General features: G+C 38.2%; 1 protein-coding gene across 2 annotated transcripts in view; it reads right to left on the bottom strand.

Annotated features, from left to right (window-relative positions):
- The window catches only part of LOC132380019 (ubl carboxyl-terminal hydrolase 18-like), a 54589-nt gene extending 36028 nt beyond the window's left edge, over positions 1 to 18561 (bottom strand). The window contains exons 1-6 of one of the 2 annotated variants that reach the window (XM_059948491.1): positions 18037 to 18561; positions 15725 to 15898; positions 13700 to 13847; positions 12585 to 12681; positions 9674 to 9819; positions 6010 to 6089 (exon numbers count right to left, since the gene is read on the bottom strand). In XM_059948491.1, the coding sequence (XP_059804474.1) occupies positions 6010 to 6089; positions 9674 to 9819; positions 12585 to 12681; positions 13700 to 13847; positions 15725 to 15898; positions 18037 to 18267 (876 nt within the window). In that variant the 5' untranslated portion in view covers positions 18268 to 18561. The remainder of the gene's footprint in view (positions 1 to 6009; positions 6090 to 9673; positions 9820 to 12584; positions 12682 to 13699; positions 13848 to 15724; positions 15899 to 18036) is intronic. The other variant, XM_059948481.1, reaches the window with a different exon arrangement.
- Between the last annotated feature and the right edge of the window lie 464 nt (positions 18562 to 19025).

The following is a 19025-nucleotide window of genomic DNA, read 5'->3' as shown; positions in this document are numbered from 1 at the left end:
ATATCACATAGAGGTAAACCACTGTGTAATCAAAAAATTAAAGATAGGTCATACATCATAAAAGAAATTTTTTTATAAAAAAAGTCAACCCCCTACCAACTACCAAAGAAAAAAGCTGATGGATGATAATGGATAATTAGAAAAAAAACCATATTCATTTAAGAAGGGAAGATAGAAATATACATAAAAGTCTGTGCACTGTTAAACTTTATAAATTGGAAAAGTAATTTAGGAAAGGTCCCCAGATATCATAAAAAGATTGTTTCGAATTTAAGACTGAGCAGCGGATCTTCTCTAAATTTAAATAAGACATAATATCACGTAGCCATTGAAGATGTGTAGGAGGAGCAGACTCCTTCCATTTAAGCAAGATTGCTCTCCTTGCTAAAAGAGAGGTAAAAACTAAAACCTGTAGGTTAGGAGTATTTAAAGTTATATCTTCATTTGCAATAATACCACACAAGGCAATAAGGGGACTTGGGTCAAATTGGACCCTAAAAAGTTGTGAGAAGGTATGGAATACTTCCCACCAAAACTTTTCAATTTTAGGGCAAAACCAAAACATATGAATTAAAGAGGCATCAGCAGAGTTGCATTTATTACAAAGTGGAGAAACATTTTTTATCAGGACCTATAGGAAAAGTAGTTAATTGGGAACGTAAGAAATCTCTATTTTGAAAGTATCTGTAAAAATGTGTTTTTGGCAGTGCAAATTTAGTTGACAATTGGTCAAATGAAGCCAGAGATTCTGAGATAAACAGATCCCAAAAACACTTAAAACCTAGTTCATCCCAATCCTTAAAGACTTTGTCAGTCATGGAAGGGATTAAAAAAAAATGAGAATGGGAGATGATAATAAAAAACTAGCTAAACCAAAAAATTTTCTAAATTGAGACCAGATCCTTAAATTTTTCTTACCAATTATGTTATCTGTTGTTTTATTTGCTGAAAAAGAGTATGATCCAAGAACAGAGACAATAGAGGAATTTTTTACAGAATTAACTTCTAAGGAGACCCATGATGGGCAATCTTTATGATAAATATAATAGGACCAGAAAGTAATATTCCTTATATTGGCAGCCCAATAGTAAAACCTAAAATTGGGTAGGGCTAATCTACCCGTCTCTTTATTTCTTTGTAGGTAAACTTTACTTAAACAAGCTTGTTTATTATTCCAAATATAAGATGTTAAAATTGAATCTAAAGGATCAAAGTAGGTCTTAGGAATAAAAATAGATAAATCCTGAAAAAACCTGGGACATCGCCTAATTAAACGTGATATTTATTGAACAGGGGCTTGTGTTGTGGCCTTGTCACTACCATAGGCTCTGACATTCCAGACATTTACACATTCTAACACTTCAGTATTTCAAATTCTTTGAGTGTGCATTGGAACAAATTTTTGTACAAATGCAAATCCTAATTTTAGTGGTGCTTGTGATAAACTGGATAATCTGCTTTTCTGGAATGGCAGCCATATTACCTGATGTAGTCCAACATTTTTGCTGCTTACTTAACCGCTCCTTTAGAGCCACTCTGTCCAAAAATTATTAAAGAATACTTGAACATTTTTGTTACAACTCAGCTGATGTTACATTCTAGCACCCATTTCACTTCATATGACTATCTCTACCTGATAGAATCTATTCCTCCAAAATTATCTTGGAAGGTAGAAGCAAATTCTTCATGACCATTCTGCTCTATTCAAAGACGAAGCAGAAAATACATGCCTGGGTCTACAGATCAACAGTCCACCACCCCAAAAAAAAAGTAAGGTGGGTGCAGATGTTTAGCTATGAATTTACAGGATTATGTTTTTGGTTCTTTAAAGAAGTTATGATGGAGAAATTAGAGAATGATATTTTGTAATGTGATAAGGGTGGAAGTTGTGCTATAGACAATCCCTGTCATTTCTACTTTATATGATATTTCCAAATTACTCATTCATCTTCTGTCACTGTCACCTTTTAGCTAAAAAAACATTTATAGTCCCACACCAGTTTCAACTGATGCTGTTAAACCAGTGGAGAGAAAAAATAAATTTAATATATTTTCCATTTAATGCCATGACCAAGAAAGTCATTAGGTCCACAAAGCTGTTTAATCATCTCCTTAAAGAATTCTAAATTCTTTAGTGCCAATTCCAAAACAGCAATAGATGGCTCCAAAATGTGAAATTAAGGGAGTTAGAGATTATATTTCCCATCTAGCCTCACATTGCTGACTGCAAGAAGTACCTCTTAAAGAGTCATATCACATAAGCAATACTCTTTGGCAAAACATTAGAATATGCTATAATGATTGCAGAGTCACCCTGGTGGAGGGGGTGGAGGTAGTGGATGGGACAGAGAAACCAGCAAGGCTTTTAATGAGGAGTCAGCAGGAGGCAGCCTCAGTGCAAATGATATTAATGCCAGTTAGCTTTTAGAAAGTTGCTTCTAAGATTTGAATTAATTCCTGATCCAATAATTAAGGAAACAGTTCCCTATTTGTAGGATTTTGTCTTGCACTTCCAGCATTTAATTCTGAGGCCTAACCTGTTGAAGTGACCTGGTGGTTTGCACTTGGATCCACTTGAGAATTATACATCAGAGTTGAGTGTCACTCCTCCTGTGATTGCAAGAACGGTATCCCTGACCCCTTCTTGCATCAGAGCTATTAAATTGCTTCTTTTGGGAATGATTGACACCAATTGTCACTGAGACAATTTTGTTCACAACTTTGCCAAAAACGAATATAGGCCAGTTGAGCAGCAGAAAAGCAGCACAAAAGTTATACAAAAACAGTTACAGTAGAAACAAGCCCTTTATCTGACCTCAAAGCTTACCCTAATCTTATACCAATCCCATTTTTATATTCACTTTATTTCCATCAGCTCTTTCCAGATTCCAATAGTCACCTACACAGTAGGGACAACTTATAACAGCCAATGAATAAACCAACTTGCATGTATCTGAGGCATGCGAAGCAACCAGAGTATCCAAAGGAAACCCACATTGTTACAGGGAGGACATACACACTACACACAGATATACCACATGTCTAGATTGAGCTTGTGTCTCACTGGAGATGTGAGACAGCAAACTCTACGGTATCACTCACATCCAAAAGTCCGTACCTGATTAATGGCTGTTAACTCTCCCAAATACAATGCAAGACTACTTATTGCAATTTTTCATCTTATAATACCAATGTGTGCGGAATCCACACAATTATATCTGACAATTAAAAATCTAAAGAACACAAAAATGATCAGGCATTAACATGACTGAAACAGTGATTTCTGATTGATTTCAGCCACAATTGCAATTATTACAGATTCCTACAGAGAGAAAAGCCAATGATCTTAAAGGAACAGATTATAATTGAGTTCTGTTTAGAACCTATGTACATTTCACAGACTACGCAACAGTATCTGTAAAGTTTAATCACCAAAAATAAAAGTAATTGATCTGTGACTATACTTACTAAATACAATATAGGTTGTATATAGTCAGGGGGCTACAGCTGCATCTCATAATTGAAATGAGATTTGTGAATTGCATGGAGGGACAGGGCAATTGTAGCACAGGAAGCCATTTGTTATTAATTGCAGTACTCTTTACTGAATTTGCCAATGATGCTATTGTTAGATCACACCTTCAATTGTATTATGCTTATTCAAACTGTATTCTTGGTCATAGAGCATAAGCACAGAAATTAGCCCTTCAGCCCATCCAGTCCATGCTGGACTGTTATTCCACCTACTGACACGCACCAGGATCATTACCCTCCATAGCCCTCTAATCTGTGTACCCATCCAAACATCTCTTAAATGTTGTAATCAAACCCACATCCACCACTTCTGTGGCAGCTTGTTACACACTTGCACCACTGTCAGAGTGAAGAAGTTCCACCTCGGTGTCCCCTTAAATATTTCACCTTTCACTCTTAACCTACGACCTCTAGTTCTAGTCTCACAAAACATCAGTGGAAAAAACCAGCTTACATTTACTCTATCTGTGCACCTTATAATTTTGTATACCACTATCAAATCTCTCCTCATTCTCCTAAACTCCAGGGAATAATGTCCTAATCTATCCAACATAACTCAGGCCCTCAAGTCCCAACACCATCCCTGTAAATTTTCACTGCATTCTTTTGAAAATTATTGATTTCCTTCCTTTGGTTAGGTGACCAAAACTGCATGCAATACTCCAAATTTGGCCTCACCAACATTTTATACAGCTTCAACAACATAATATCTCAATTCCTCCACTTAATGCCCTGATTTATGAATGCAAATGTACCAAACGCTCTCATTTAGAACCATATCAACATGTGACACCACTACCAAGGAAGTATGGATCTATATTCCCAGATCTCTGCTATTCCGCACTCCTCAGCAGCCTACCATTCAATGTGTAAGTTCCACTCCAGTTTGTCCTCCCAAAGTGCAACACCTCACACTTGTTTGCATCAAGTTTCACCTGCCATTATTCAATCCATTTTTTCCAGCTGGTCCGAATCCTGCTGCAAAGCTATGATAGCCTGCCTCGCTCTCCACTACACCTCCAATCTCGGTGTCACCTGCAAATTTGCTGGTTGTTTACACATTATCATAGCGAACAACAGCAGACCCTGTGGTACACCAGTAATTACAAGCCTCCAGTCGGAGAGGGAACCATCTACTATCACTTGCTGGCTTCTCCCACTAAGCCAATGCTGAATCCAGTTGACCACTTCATCTTGAATGCCAAGTGTCTCATTTGATCTTAACTACCTAAACCTAATGTGCGCCTCACCATTGCTTGAAAACCAAGGTTCCCTAAAGCTGTCAGCTGTTCCTTTTATTCTAACAGGAACATACAACCTCTGTGCACTCAAAATTTCACTTTTAAATACCTCTCATTTACCAAGCATTTATTTGCCAGAAAACAACCTAATCCACTCCTGCCAGATCCTTTCTGATGCCATCAAAACTGGCCTTTCTCTGCTGTAAGTGATTTGCATGAAACTCTACTTTACTCTATAGCATACCATGCTATGCTCTGTGTAAATGCAACAAAAAAGACAAGTAACAATTACAATACTTCATTCTAGTTGGTGCTAGATGGGTTGATTTGAGTATTTCAGAAACTGGTTATTTCCTGGGGATTTCACACAAAACAGTCTCTAGTTTACAGAAAATGATGTCAAAAACAGAAAAAAAACACATACAGTGAGCAGCAGTTCTGTGGGTGAAAATGCCTTGTTAGTAAGAGAGGGTGGAGGAGAATGGCTAGACTGATTCAGCCTGTCAGGCATCAAGCTAACAAGAAGACAACAGTAACTCAAAAAACAATACATTCCAACACTGGTATGCAGAAGAGCATCTCTGAACACCCAACACGTTGAAACTTGAAGTGGAAGGGCTACAGCAGCAGAATATCATGACAGTTTACTCAGTGGGCATTTTATTAGGTACAGAGAGAACCTAATAAAGTGGCTTCCTTCACCATTGGCAAACAAGAAAATTGGCAAACAAACAAAATGAACAAATAAAATTGCTACTCAGTAGAACAGCACTAAACTTCATACCAAATGTAGAAAACTTTTTTCTATAGAGAGGCAGGCAGCAGTAGAAAAGTGTGACTATAACGTCTATGTTTAGGAACCAAGAATAATAATTTCGCTGAGGATGGAACAGGGGGCAACAATAATGAAGGTTAATGACCAATGTACGAAAGGACAAGAGTTACTTAGGCTTCCCTTCCTAACCACCATCAGATGAAACATGTTTAACAGGCATATGTTTGGACCAGTGGCTAGGTTAGCATTGAACTTGGGGGTGATGTTCTTCACTACTCGATAACTTACTGATATTCAAAATATGACTGAAATTTGGTTCTGCCAAAAATACATTTATAAAACGTGACAGAAATTTTGTAAAGAAAAAAACTGACAATCCGTATTTGTTTCATTTAAGTGTTCAATCCTGCTTACTGTTACATCTACTTATAAAGGCCGTTATATTTCTTCAGTACTTACAAGGTCTGTTCCCTTCAGTTGATCTTGTACTAGACAGAAGATGGAACGAAATAGTTCTTCAGCATCCATTTGAACCCTGACTGAAAATAGATGCAGAACTAAAATGTCTTACAGAATTGGGAAATCTTTACACCTATTGCAAAATACAACAATTTCACATTGCACCCTTTTTGTTTAGCAGTGGCTCCAAGGATTCATACTGTAGGTTGAAATTGAATTTAAGGATCTAGCTACTGTATTGGTAAAGTCCCTTTTTGTTTTACAGCTTATAGTCCACCGCATAATTCTTAGAACAGAGAATGTTGTTCATAGTATTGTGTGTTTAATTTGTAAGATCCTTTGAGTAGATTTACATGCGACATTTTGAATTAAAGGTTTCCTTAATATTTTTAAATAAATATTACCACCTAGCATTTTTTAATCTATTAATACTGTACATTAAATGTAACTGCAGAAAACAGAAAACTTGCAACAAGAGGCCAATTAGCACATCACATTTATGGTTGTTCTGTTCAAGAGCAAGGTACTGCAGTGCATTCCAGATCCCAACCAACTACCGCATAAAATCATCCTTTTTCTTTTTGGTTCCTTGTCCCTGCTATTTGCTCTAATTCTGGGAACAATCTCTTTCTGTCTATATGGGTTGGTTCTTAAATGATTTAAAATACTTCCGTTGGGTCCCCTTGTGATCTCCTCTGCCCTAAGCAGAACAAATGCAGCTTCTCCAAAATGTCTATGCAAATAAATTCCCTCATAATTATTCCAGTAAATCTCTTCTGTACCCTCTCTTAAAGCGTGACATCCAGATATGTGAGCAACCTTCAGTTATGGCTGAACCATTGTTTTATGAAGCTCCAGACTTCTGTAGATATGTAACATCATAAATCAGTTTAAATTATTTACACCTGTAGCATCACTTAGAGCCATAGAGTCACAGAACACAGCAGCACAGAAACAGGACCTTTGGCCCATCTAGTCTGTGCTGAACCATTAATCCGCCTAGTCCCATCGACCAGCCCCCTGACCATAGCTCTTCATAACCCTTTCATCTGTGTACCTATCCAAATTTCTCTTAAGTGTTGAAATCGATCTTGTATCCGCCACTTGCACTGGCAACTTGTTCAACACTCTCACCATCCTCTGGGTGAAGAGCTTTTCCTCATGCTCCCCTTAAACATTTCACCTTTAATCCACAACCTCAAGATGTAGTCATGCCCAACCTCAGTAGGAAAAGGCTGCTTGCATTTACTCTATCTCTCCCCCTCATAATTTTGTATACTGTACCTTTATCAAATCTACCCTCAATCCTCTACATTCTAGGGAATAAATTCCTAACCTATCAACCGTTCCCTATAACTTAGGTCCTCAAATCCCAATAACATCCTTGTAAGTTTTTTCTGCATTCTTTCAATCTTGTTTCTATCTTTCCTGTAGGTAGGTGACCAAAACTGCACACAATACTCCAAATTAGGCTTCACCAACACCTTATACAATTACAACATAACATCCCAAATCCTGTACGAGATACATTGATTTATGAAGGTCAATGTGCCAGAAGTTTTCTTTACAACCCTATCTACCAATGACGACAGTTTCAAAGAATTATGGATCTACATACCCAGATGCTTGTTATACCGCACTCCTCAGTGGGCTACCATTCACTGTGTAAGTTCCACTCTAGTCTGTCCTCCCAAAGCGCAATATCGTACACTTGTCTGCATTAAGTTTCACCTGCCTTTATTCAACTCAGTTTTCCAGCTGGTCCAAATCCTGCTGCAAGCTATGATAGGCTGCCTCGTTCTTCACTACACCCAAATCTCGGTGTCACCTACGAATTTGCTGATTGTTTACACATTATCATAGCACCCAACAGTGATCCCTGTGGCGCACGACTAGCTTCAGACCTCCAGTCAGAGAGGCAACCATCTACAGCCACTCTTTGGCTTCCTCCGCAAAGCCGAAATTTAATCCAATTCACTACTTTATTTTGAATGTCAAGCAACTGAACCATAAGGGACGTTGTCAAAGGCCTTGCTAAAGTCCATGTAGACAACATCCACTGCCTTGCCTTCAGCAACTTTGCTGGAAACCCTCTTGAAAAGCTCTGTAAGACTGGTTGGACAAAGCTTGCACAAAGCCACACTGAGTATCCCTAATCAGTCCATCTATCTAAATACTTGGATACCCTGTTCCTCAGAATACCTTCCAATAACTTTCCACTACTAATTTCCTGGCTTATTCTTAGAGCCTTTCTTAAATAACAGAACAACATTAGCTATCCTCCAATCCTCTAGCACTTCACCTGTAGCTAAGGATGTTTTAAATATCTCTGTTGGGCCTCCTGCAATTTTTGCAGTAGTCTTTCATAGGGTCCGAGGGAACACATTATCAGGCTCTGAGGATTTATCCACCCTAATTTGCCTCAAGACAGCAAACACCTCCTTTGTAAACTGTATAGCACGACTTTGCTGCTTCAATGTCTTACATCTATAGACTCTGTGTCCATTCCTGAGTCAATATGGATGCAAAAAATCTATTTAAGGTCTCCCCAACTCTTTTCAGTTTTCCTTTCTTCCTGCTTTTGTTAAATAATGGCCCATGAGTTGTAGCCCAGGAGGAGAGAGATTCTGCACATATTTCTACCCTTGATTAAATCCATCACCAAGCATGGCACTAGCGCAGTTATGTAGTGTAGCATGTTAATGTATTAACTTAATAAGCCCTGTAAAATGAATGAACAGGGTTAATAGGAAAAGGAGTGTTATTTACATGGTCTGTGGGCATTACAAACCACTGATGTAATTTTATGTTGCAGCGCTCTACCAATATATCATTAAATGAAAACCTTAACTGATAAATGTTAATTATCCCATTAACCTTTAGATTTAAAATCAGAAGTGGAGAGAGTGAGCAGCTTCGAGTTCCTTGGTGTCAAGATGTCTGAGGATCTAACCTGGTCCCAATATAGTGATGTAGTTATAAAGAAGGCAAAACAGTGGCTATACTTCCTTAGGAATTTGAAGAGATTTGCATGTCAACAAATACACTGAAAAACTTCTATAGTTGTACTGTGGAGAGCATTCTGACAGGCTGCATCACTGTCTGATATGGAGGGGCTACTGCACAGAACTGAAAGAAGCTGCAAAAGGTTGTAAATCTAGTCATCTCCATCTTGGGCACTAGCCTACAAAGCACCCAGGATATCTTTAAGGAACGGTGTCTTAGAAAGGCAGCATCCATTATTAAGGACCTCCAGCACCCAGGGCATGCCCCTTTCTCACTGGCACAATCAAGTAGGGGCACATACTCAGTGATTCAAGAACTACTTCTTCCCCTCTGCCATCTGATTCCTAATGGACATTGAAGCCTTGGATATTTCCTCACTTTTTTAATATACAGTATTTCAGTTTTTGAACATTTTTGAAAATCCATTCAATATACGTAAATGATTTACTTGTTCATTTATTATTGTTTGATTTTACTTATTATTTTTTTCTCTCTGCTAGAGTATGTATTGCATCGAACTGCTATTACTAAATTAACAAATTTTACTTCACATGCCGGTGGTAATAAACTTGATTCTGATTATGATATCATATTTTTACAGACTCTGCATTTTAACAGGCAAGTAAAATACCAAAACTACTGCTAATAGTACACTTACTGTTTATGTAGTTTAACTCTAAGCACCGACTAAACGTTGAAGATGATGCAAATCTACGGTCAGTGTCTTTCAGGCAATGGAACATTTTATGAAGCTGATTTGGGACGTGGTTAGATTCATCTTTCAGAATGTCTTCTTGTTGGCATCTTTAACAAAGGAACAAAACAATTGAGTATCCCTTCTGCTAATACAACACCCAGTGCAGCAATGCAAATCAGAAGCATGAGGCATGGATGATACTTCATCCATGGGTCAAAGGCCTGGGAACAATTATCACTGCTTGAATACTACCAAAATTGTCAGCCTCGGCAAAAACTGGGATTCAAACCTTGGTCATTACTGTCCTGTCTTGGTTGCATGTTTGCTGTCTAAACTACTGTGTGGTTTAGTATCATAATGCAATACTCATCATTTGAAATTATGCGTTCTCATTTTAAATTTATGCAGCTACTTCACATAAACAACAATAGTTACACAATTTGCCCTAAAATTTACCGTTGTGGAAATAGATCTTCATCTTAAATTGAAGATGAATTCAATTTAATTCATCTTCAATTAAATTGGGAATTTGAAATCTGCAGCTCAAAAGTGATCTAGATACTGGTAGGCCAAGAACACAGAGGTATTTTTGGACTCCCTGCCTGAAGTATCTGAAATGTTTCAATGTTGTTTTAACTCTGCTGAATAGGTGCAAAGTTAAGAAGCAAAGCACGATGGTCAGTTAAACCAAAAATAATGCTGACTGAAAAGAACCTTGTGCTGAAATAAGATTATGTTTAAAGCTTATAGAATGTGATAGCCTGAACACTAACTTACACTGTCTAGTTAAGCTGGCACTTGAAACAAAGTTGGGCCAAAATACTGGTTACGAAATAGAACAGAAGGACTTCAATAACCACAGAGATTGGTTACTGTAACAAAGGAACTTTTTTTTTTAAAAACAGAATTCTACAGAATATGTATAAGGATCTAATTCAAGATAAAGCTCATTAAGAGACCAATTCATCTGACGAAGAGGAGACTGGCAAGTATGAAATGAAACATTTTTCTAAGGACTAGGGAAGATATCTCAGGACAGAACTATCAGGTAAGATTAGAGCATGCGGTTAACACGGCAGAGCAGAAGAAAGAGACCACGTTATATTCACGCCAAGGCGCTAAAGGCCAGATTGTCTTTTAGTTAAATATTTCTTTGTTGCACTGAATTTGCTTAACAATGTGGGTATGATAATCAATGTATCCACTATGGTTTGCTGTATTCCTTTTCAAGTTTCTTGAGCTAAGTTGAATTACATCCCGAACGGAGAACACGCATTACCAAATTTCACCTGCCAGTAGATGGCACTATTGCCCAGCACCTGTTACAGCTGGTGCTGACTGTGTTAGTTGCCAGTCAAGTTTATTACCTGTAATTTGTTTGGACTTGTTTATTAGAAAAAAATTGACCCACCAATGAGAAACCGTTTAATGCGGATAGGGTATTTGGATAGGGTATTTTCCAAGAACCAGGGAAAATATCTCATGAATCTGGTAACTGATGGCAGGCACGGAGTGGGTGGGCTGAAAGGGCAATGTCTGTGCTGCATCTCTATGACTCCAAGGACGATCAAAGAGAAAAATAATATTATGTAGTTAGAGAAGTGCAGCAAGCATATCTAGAAGGGAGTGTGCAGTTAACGGGACAATGCTTGTCAGCTAAGTTGCAATTAACCCATCAAAGTTGTGCTGCCCATTTTAAATGATTGCTGCATAAGTTCAACAAAAATTGCTTTATTTACTTTATATATGGATCATCAAGAAGCATAATATTACCATTAACTAGCTCTTTATAAAATAATGCACACTGAGATAATGGTGGTAGTTAAATGATGAAATTACTGGACTAGTACATAGAGACTTTGACTAGCAGTCTACTGTAGAGGTATAGAGCACTACAGCACAGAAACAGGCCTTTCAGCCCATCTAGTCTGTGCCTGCTAGTCTTCTGCCTAGTCACATCTATATGCAACTGGACCACAGCCATTCAAAACCTCACTCATCCACGTACCCATCCAAACTTGTGTTAAATGTTACAATTGAACTTGCATTCAACACTTCCACTGCCAGCTTGTATCATGCTCACACACCACTCTGAGTAAACAAGTTCCCTCTTTGATCTCCCTTTCATATTTCACCTTTCACACTAAACCTATGACCTCTAGTTCTAGTCTCACCAAAACTGAAGGAACAAAGCCTGGTAGAATTTACTTTATCTATACCCTCATAGTTTTGTATACCCCAATGAGATCTCCTCTCATTCTCCTATGCACCAGTGAATAAAGTCCTAACCTATTCAATTTTCCCCATAACTCGGGTCTTCGAGCCATGGCAACAGCCTTACCATTTGCCCTACCATTCACTGTGCGTGTCTGACCCTGGTTTGTCCTTCCAAAGTGCAACACCTTACACTTGTCTGTATTAAACTGCATTTGCCAGTTTTCAACCCATTTGCCAAATCCCACAGTAAGGTCTCACTGTCCAGCATGGCCCCAATCTTGGTGTCATCTGCAGTTTACCACATTATCATCTAAATCAGAAAGATAGATGATAAATAATGATCCCAGTATCGATACCTGTTGCACATCACTAATCATTGACCTCCAGTCAGAGAGACAACAAACTACTACCACACTCTGGCTTCTCCTCCTAAGCCAAAGTTGAACTCAATGGACAACTTCATCCTGAATGCTGAGTGACTTAACCTTGTCAACCAGCCTCCTATGCAGGGCTTTGTATACAACATCAACTAACTTTCCTGCACAGTTCAAATACATGGGCATTTATTACATTTGCAAAATCTAGCTGGAGTGAAAGCTCAGGATAAGATTTGATCTAAAACCAAAACGCAAAGGCCAACTAAACTAGAACTCACCTCAAAATCAAGTTTCTGTATTCAGGAGTCATAAACAAAGTCTGCAGAAGAACATTCACACAGCAGCTGTTGCCCATGTTTCTCAGCCCCACAAACGCTATGAAAAATAATGTTGTTAGATGTTAGATGTATACATGATGATATCCTTTACCTTTCATGATATGTTCCTTCAAAATTCTACTGGGCAGAAGTAAACAAGATACTATAACAAACACATAATCAATATGAAAACAAATGCTAATAAAAAGCATTCCCAATTGGTGGCTCTTAATGCACAACACAGAAGTGTTGGCAATTTAGTTTCTGCCTCCAGAATATATTATGCTGTCTTCAATGGAGTAAATTTAAAAAGCAGAGTGTAACAATGTAGGTATTTTAGCACCACTGAATGGGGATTATTTTCTTTGCCAGTAAATTACCACAAACAGGAATGAAGTAACTAATTAACCTGTTTAAAATGAATTGCTGAGGTATACTTTTGGGACTGGCAATTTTTAATGTACATTTAGGATCCTTTACATTCATCTGAACAAGCAAAAAATGTCGCTGTTTAAAATTCTGTTTGAAAATGGACTCACTCACATTTACCCTGAAGCTCTGGTGTAACCTGTATCTTCAGATGAATGTTCAACTATCACTTGGCTTCAGTACTGTGACGAGCCATGGTGAAATTCTGGCATTTAATACCACACTCTGCAACTCATTTCCCTATAGCAACTGCAAAATTTCATTGAGTATTTGCAATCTAAACCTAAACAACTGACTCTAAATGGGGTATGAATAAACATCATAACCTTCTGTACCACAGTGTGCTGAATGCATATATAGAAATGATACTCATCGAAAATAAAAAACCAGATGAGACTATTCCAAGTCTGCAGGTATTTGTCCTAGCCGAGTTAAAATAGGAATTCATTGTTTCATTGATCAGGGATTAAAAGCAATGGGGAACTGACACAGAGGAGGAGTTGAAGCCTGGGGTAGATCAGAGTGGTCATGATGAATGGCAGACGGACCTGAGAGACCAGCTACTCTATTCTTGTGTGTCCTTTGTATGTGTGGAAGAGGACGTATGAGGCATGGTAAGGGAGGCTACTCATCTAACACACACATACTTCTATCATCACTGTACTGAGTAGATCTCCTTTCTTCATGCTTGACATTGATGATGTTCTTTTCACAGTTGCTGATGCCTGTAGTTGAATGACTTTGGATTTCATTTCTGGTAGAAATATCCATTGAATCGCTGTTTAATTTTCTTTCCTGAAAAAGATCAATATGGAGTAGTGTCATTTTATATGCAACTCTATCTACAGTTTGAGACTAGAAAGCAATTGCTGATAAAGCAGACAATGAAATATAAATGGTAGATTAACAACAAGTCAAGGATCGTGAGATCAAATACTTGAAATAATGTTTACAGGCTAGAGTCAAGTGCAACCTGCATGCACATCTTGGAAAGATGATTACATTCCAATATAGCTCCATATTATAGCCAGTAAATATAGCAATGGATAATAATTATTAGAATATTCAAATTCCACATTGCAGGAGATCCAAATGACACAGGAAGAATCTCCTAAGTTCTATTAAAAAAGCAAATCAGGTTTACTATTGCAAGTAGATTTTAATAATCTGTTTAATCACCAAGTGCGGTAGTTATTTCCAAATAGCTTTATATGAGCTCCAAAATACTTGAGGGACAGGAGAGCAGCTCATTGGAGGGAACAGTAAAGGAAAGAACTCACTCTCACCCTGAAATAAGTTACTAAACTAGGTGTACTCTAGAAGTTCAGGCACACTAAAGGGATATCAACCTTCATGAAGTAACTCTGAAGCTTTTTTAGACTCTCAATAACTTCAGTGGTCCTTATTCTAACTATTGACTATGAACAGGCAAAATGTCTGACACCTTAGAATGTAGAACACTGCAGGATAGTACAGTCAAGCCCACAATGTCGTGCCTACCTAATAACCTACTCTACTATCAACCTACTCCTTCCCTCTTCTATAGCCCTCCATTTTACTATCATCCTTTCATTAAGAAAAATAAAATCACCATCCCCTATCATGGGAAATAACAATGGTACTGCTCATTTCAATAACTCAAAAGGTTCCCCGATTCCTCTGACAGGTGAATCTCTGAATTATTGGCTTCTGAAACTGTCATTGCTTTATTAAATGGATTAGGTTTTAACTTATGTACCTACCACAAAAGTTGTAACCAAATTAGCACGCAATCTGCCTGATGTTCAAAATGCCATAACCTAGGTATTTCCCAACTCTCAACACAAGCTTATCTTTAATTGATCTCAGGTAGAACATTACTTGAATGGGTCAGCAACAGCAAGGCAGGCATATGGAAAATGTCATGGTTACCAGAGTGTCATTTTGCTTTTTCTCAATTCTTTGTTCAAGCTCATAGCTCAACACATTTTCAGAAGCACAGCCATGATTTCTGCTGGTTAAAACATGTAAACTTATGATATTAATTGTGAATCTGTACTTACCCACTTGATGCTGTATTTGATACTGTGGGTTCCCAATTCAGAAGGGCATCAATGAACAGTGAGATCACCTTTTTCACACTATAACTACTAGTTTATTTGAATACAATAAATTAGGTTACTGAAAACATTACTGAAAGTGAACGACATCATCTTGGTAATGTCCTACAGTATGACTACAATTCCTTTTGTTTACCGCAATTTTTGATGACTGCAATTATGAAAGCTCTCTGCAACTAGTGCAATGGCTACACACAGGGAGCCACGTCTTCTTTGGGAGGCTGAATCATCTGAATGAAATGTATGTCAATGCAATTAAGCATTAAGCAGAATATCAGTTTAGTTTTATACTTCTACAATTGAACAGCCAACACTGATATGAAAGCAAACAACGCTGTAAAAAAAAACCTCAACAGATGAGGCAAGATCTGTGGTTACAGAAAATGAGCTAAAATTTCAGGCCGATGACCTTTCATTGTATCAGCTATGAATAGCTCCCTCCATGACTGTGAACTTTCACAGTTCTTTTGACTTGAATGGCTTATCTGGTGGTGCCAGTTTTATTTGCAGTAAGAGTTACAGTTAACAAAAGGCATACAATTCAGTAATTCTTTTATTGTTAAATTTACATACACTGAAGACTTGGATTCTTGCATTTGCTGAACTTGTGTTTGTTCTGATGATTGGATTAGTCGTCTTCACTAAACAGGCCGAGCATTGATTGCACTTGTCAGTTGTGTTGCCCATCAGGTCCGTTGGTTGTCGATCAGCTACTTCGTGAGCCTGGACCTGACTGAAGTGAGTTCTCTGCAAGAATCACCAAAGTAATATAAGGAAGAAGAGAGAAGGACATGCAATTATAAAGCCTATTGTGCCTCTTTTACATAAACATTAAAATCATTGTTGAACTACTTTGAAATAGATTATTTAGAATCATGTTCACTTTGTATACAAGTGTTATAAGAGCAAGGAATGACCTGAGGTTTGGACAACTTACGGTCCAGGCCAGATTGAAATGGTCGGGGTTGGAGGTGAGAGATGGACTAGTTTGGCTCGCTGCTCTGCGGGGTTTGCTCGAACCTGTGCTGGACTGATGCTGTGGCCTGCGACTAGGCGACGTCTAGATCAGCTGCAGTGAATCCTGGCGTTGTGAACTGCAGTTCTGAATGCTGTTTGTTTGCTTTCACTGTACGTACAATTTGTTTTTATTTCACTCTCTCTCTGCACACCCGGTGTTTGACAGTCTTGTGTTTTTAAGGGGTTCTATTGGGGTTCTTTGTTTCATGGTTGCCTGTAAGGAGATCAATCTCACGGTTGTACAAAGAATGCATACTTAGATAATAAAATGTATTTTGAACTTTGTTGATGATTCATATTAAAAAAGATGAATTACATTTACCACATTGCAAATAAGTAGCATTATTATTCACCACCCAGTAATAAATCTTTGGGAGATGACAACAGTAACAGGATCTAAAAGACATCTGGACAGGTACGCAGATAGGTAAGGTTTTGATTGATACGGCTCAAATGTGGCAAATGAGACTTACTTAGATGGGCATAATTGTTTCTGTGCTGCATGCGAACATTTGAAATAAAGCCAAGCTATCTGTGGCTTTTTGTTGTTACTCTGGGGAATTAAAGCTTTCGAAGATAGATCAAGGAAAATAAGACCAACTGTGAATAGATCATCCAAGCACTGTGTAGCAGAATAAGATTAACTTGTGTGTGAGATGCCACCGTCTCAGTAGCACTCTCAAATGGACAGCAGAATGGCAAAGCTGGTAGTTGCAGAATCACAGCATCCAGGTTCAATCCTGATCTTTGGCAATGGCAACGTGGAGCCTGCACATTCTACTTGTGACTGCATAGGTTTATATCAGATGCTCTGGTTCCTCCCACATTCCAGTCACTAAGTTGATCAAATAAGGGTGGAGTTGTTAGAATGTGACCAGGAAAACCTGGAATTAGTGTAAATAAATTCTTAATGGTGGGCATATACTCAGTAAGACAATGACTCTCTTTCCATGTCTTATGATTATATAATGGTAGTTAAGCGTGGGCAGTTACACTTCTTATATTGGTACAATCCTTTTAAAATACTGAAACATTCAGGTAATCCAAAACATAAAATCTGAAATAAATGAGGAATTGCTAGAAGGCAGTGTCTGTGGGGTAAAAAAAGCAATTTGAAATCATTTAATGAAAGGTCATGGACTTGAAATATTTAAATGAGTCCTGATATTTACTGGTTTCCATAGATGCTGCCTGGCCTGCTGAGTTCCTCAGGCAGTTTGTGTGTGTTGCTTTGATTTCCAGCATCTGCAGATTTTCTCCTTTGAAATGTTAACTCAGTATCTCTCTCCAAACAAACTTCCTTACCTGCTTGGTTTTTATAGTCATTGTCCTGTGAATTTTATCAGGGCAGGTAAGTTTACACTAGTGTCTTAAAGAATTGAGGAGTGCAGTGAAGAGCAAGGCAGACAGGTTTAGAGAAAGAATTCCCAAACTCCAGGCACAGCTGTAATAAATGGATCCATAAAATCTGACAGTAGTCAAGAGCCTGGAATGTCAAGATTGCACAGAACACGGAAAGCTGTAACATTAAATAACTTGTTTTAATCATAACGTAGACACTGTGTTTTTCACTTGATTTTCCTCTAACAGAAAACATCCTATATTTTTAAATTGGATATAGCTCTAAAAATTAAAACATATCAAAATGAGCATTGCTATATATATTAACTATATACTAAAACAATTCGAGACTGCAAGTTTTTATCATTTTAAAATGCACCAGAAAGCGACAGATCTCGAAGTAAAAGAGAAGTGGAGACAGTATCTGAGGCCGAGGAGAGAGTAAGATCAGTGGTGTTCTTCCCTCTGGGTCTTTAGGATAGTTTGTGGCAGCGACAAGCCGGAACGGGGTCAAATTCTGTCCTTACCTGAGGGGTGTATGTCGAAAATGCGTCCCCATAGCCTCCATGGAACGAACGTTGTGTGGTGTAATCCCTGAACCAGTTGCTTGGGGAAAAGGTTCGGTTGTAGTATCGGGCCTGGGGGTCGCTGCTCCTCCTCTGATACCTGTCAGTGCCTCGGGGATGCCGTTCCTCGTTTACAAACCTGGAGTGATTACGATCTGGCCCTTCAGTCCTTGCGTATCTACTGTACCACATATTTGCAGCCCCGGAGTCTCGCAGTTAATGAAGCCGCTTGCATACGCCGTTTCCAAGCTACCGAAAGTGAAACTGTGCTCTTTCATTTCCTCGTCTTGAGGACGACCGACCGCCCGCCCATCACAAACAAATGTCTGGGCACTCTTTGCGCAAGAGCATGAGGAACCTATCAGCGCACTAATATTTACGGTATTTTTCTGTCTCCATTCAGACGTTTAGTAGTCACAGTTTTTTTTCAGCTAGATTAAAACCGAGGGGACCTTGGGTTAAACATGATTCAGTGTTAAATGCAGGCACGCTCAGTGTCCCAGATCTGTGGAAGCATCGATAGTGAGCCCCGTGTCACATGTTGTCCTTTTTTTCGTGTTTACCCTGATTACTTAGTGGTTCACTAGCAACTTGACTATATGGTATGTTTATGCAATAACTCACTTTAGGTATTTCACACCAGGGTGGGCGTGTAATTTTGATTTTTTCGTCTCAAATTGGAACCATGGCAGGTTCAATATTGCTTTTCTTTTACCATTGCACTCAAGAAGAAAACAGGAAACACTCGGAATTTCAAGAAGCACTTATGAGTTGATTGCTTGTTATCAGTTGTAGTGCAACATTGACCTGAAACTGATGCCTAGTTATTCATATAATTGAATACAATATCTCTTAATAGTGTCCTGTTGTCTCTTGTTCATGATTTTACAAATATAAAGTAACGCTATAAATCAAATTCCATTCATTCATCCAAAAACTATGGAAAATTA

Source organism: Hypanus sabinus, chromosome 2, assembly GCF_030144855.1.
Source record: "Hypanus sabinus isolate sHypSab1 chromosome 2, sHypSab1.hap1, whole genome shotgun sequence".
Classification (NCBI taxonomy): Eukaryota; Metazoa; Chordata; class Chondrichthyes; order Myliobatiformes; family Dasyatidae; genus Hypanus; species Hypanus sabinus.
The sequence above is the reverse complement of the archived record's forward strand: the minus strand, read 5'-3'. Positions and strand labels throughout refer to the sequence as shown.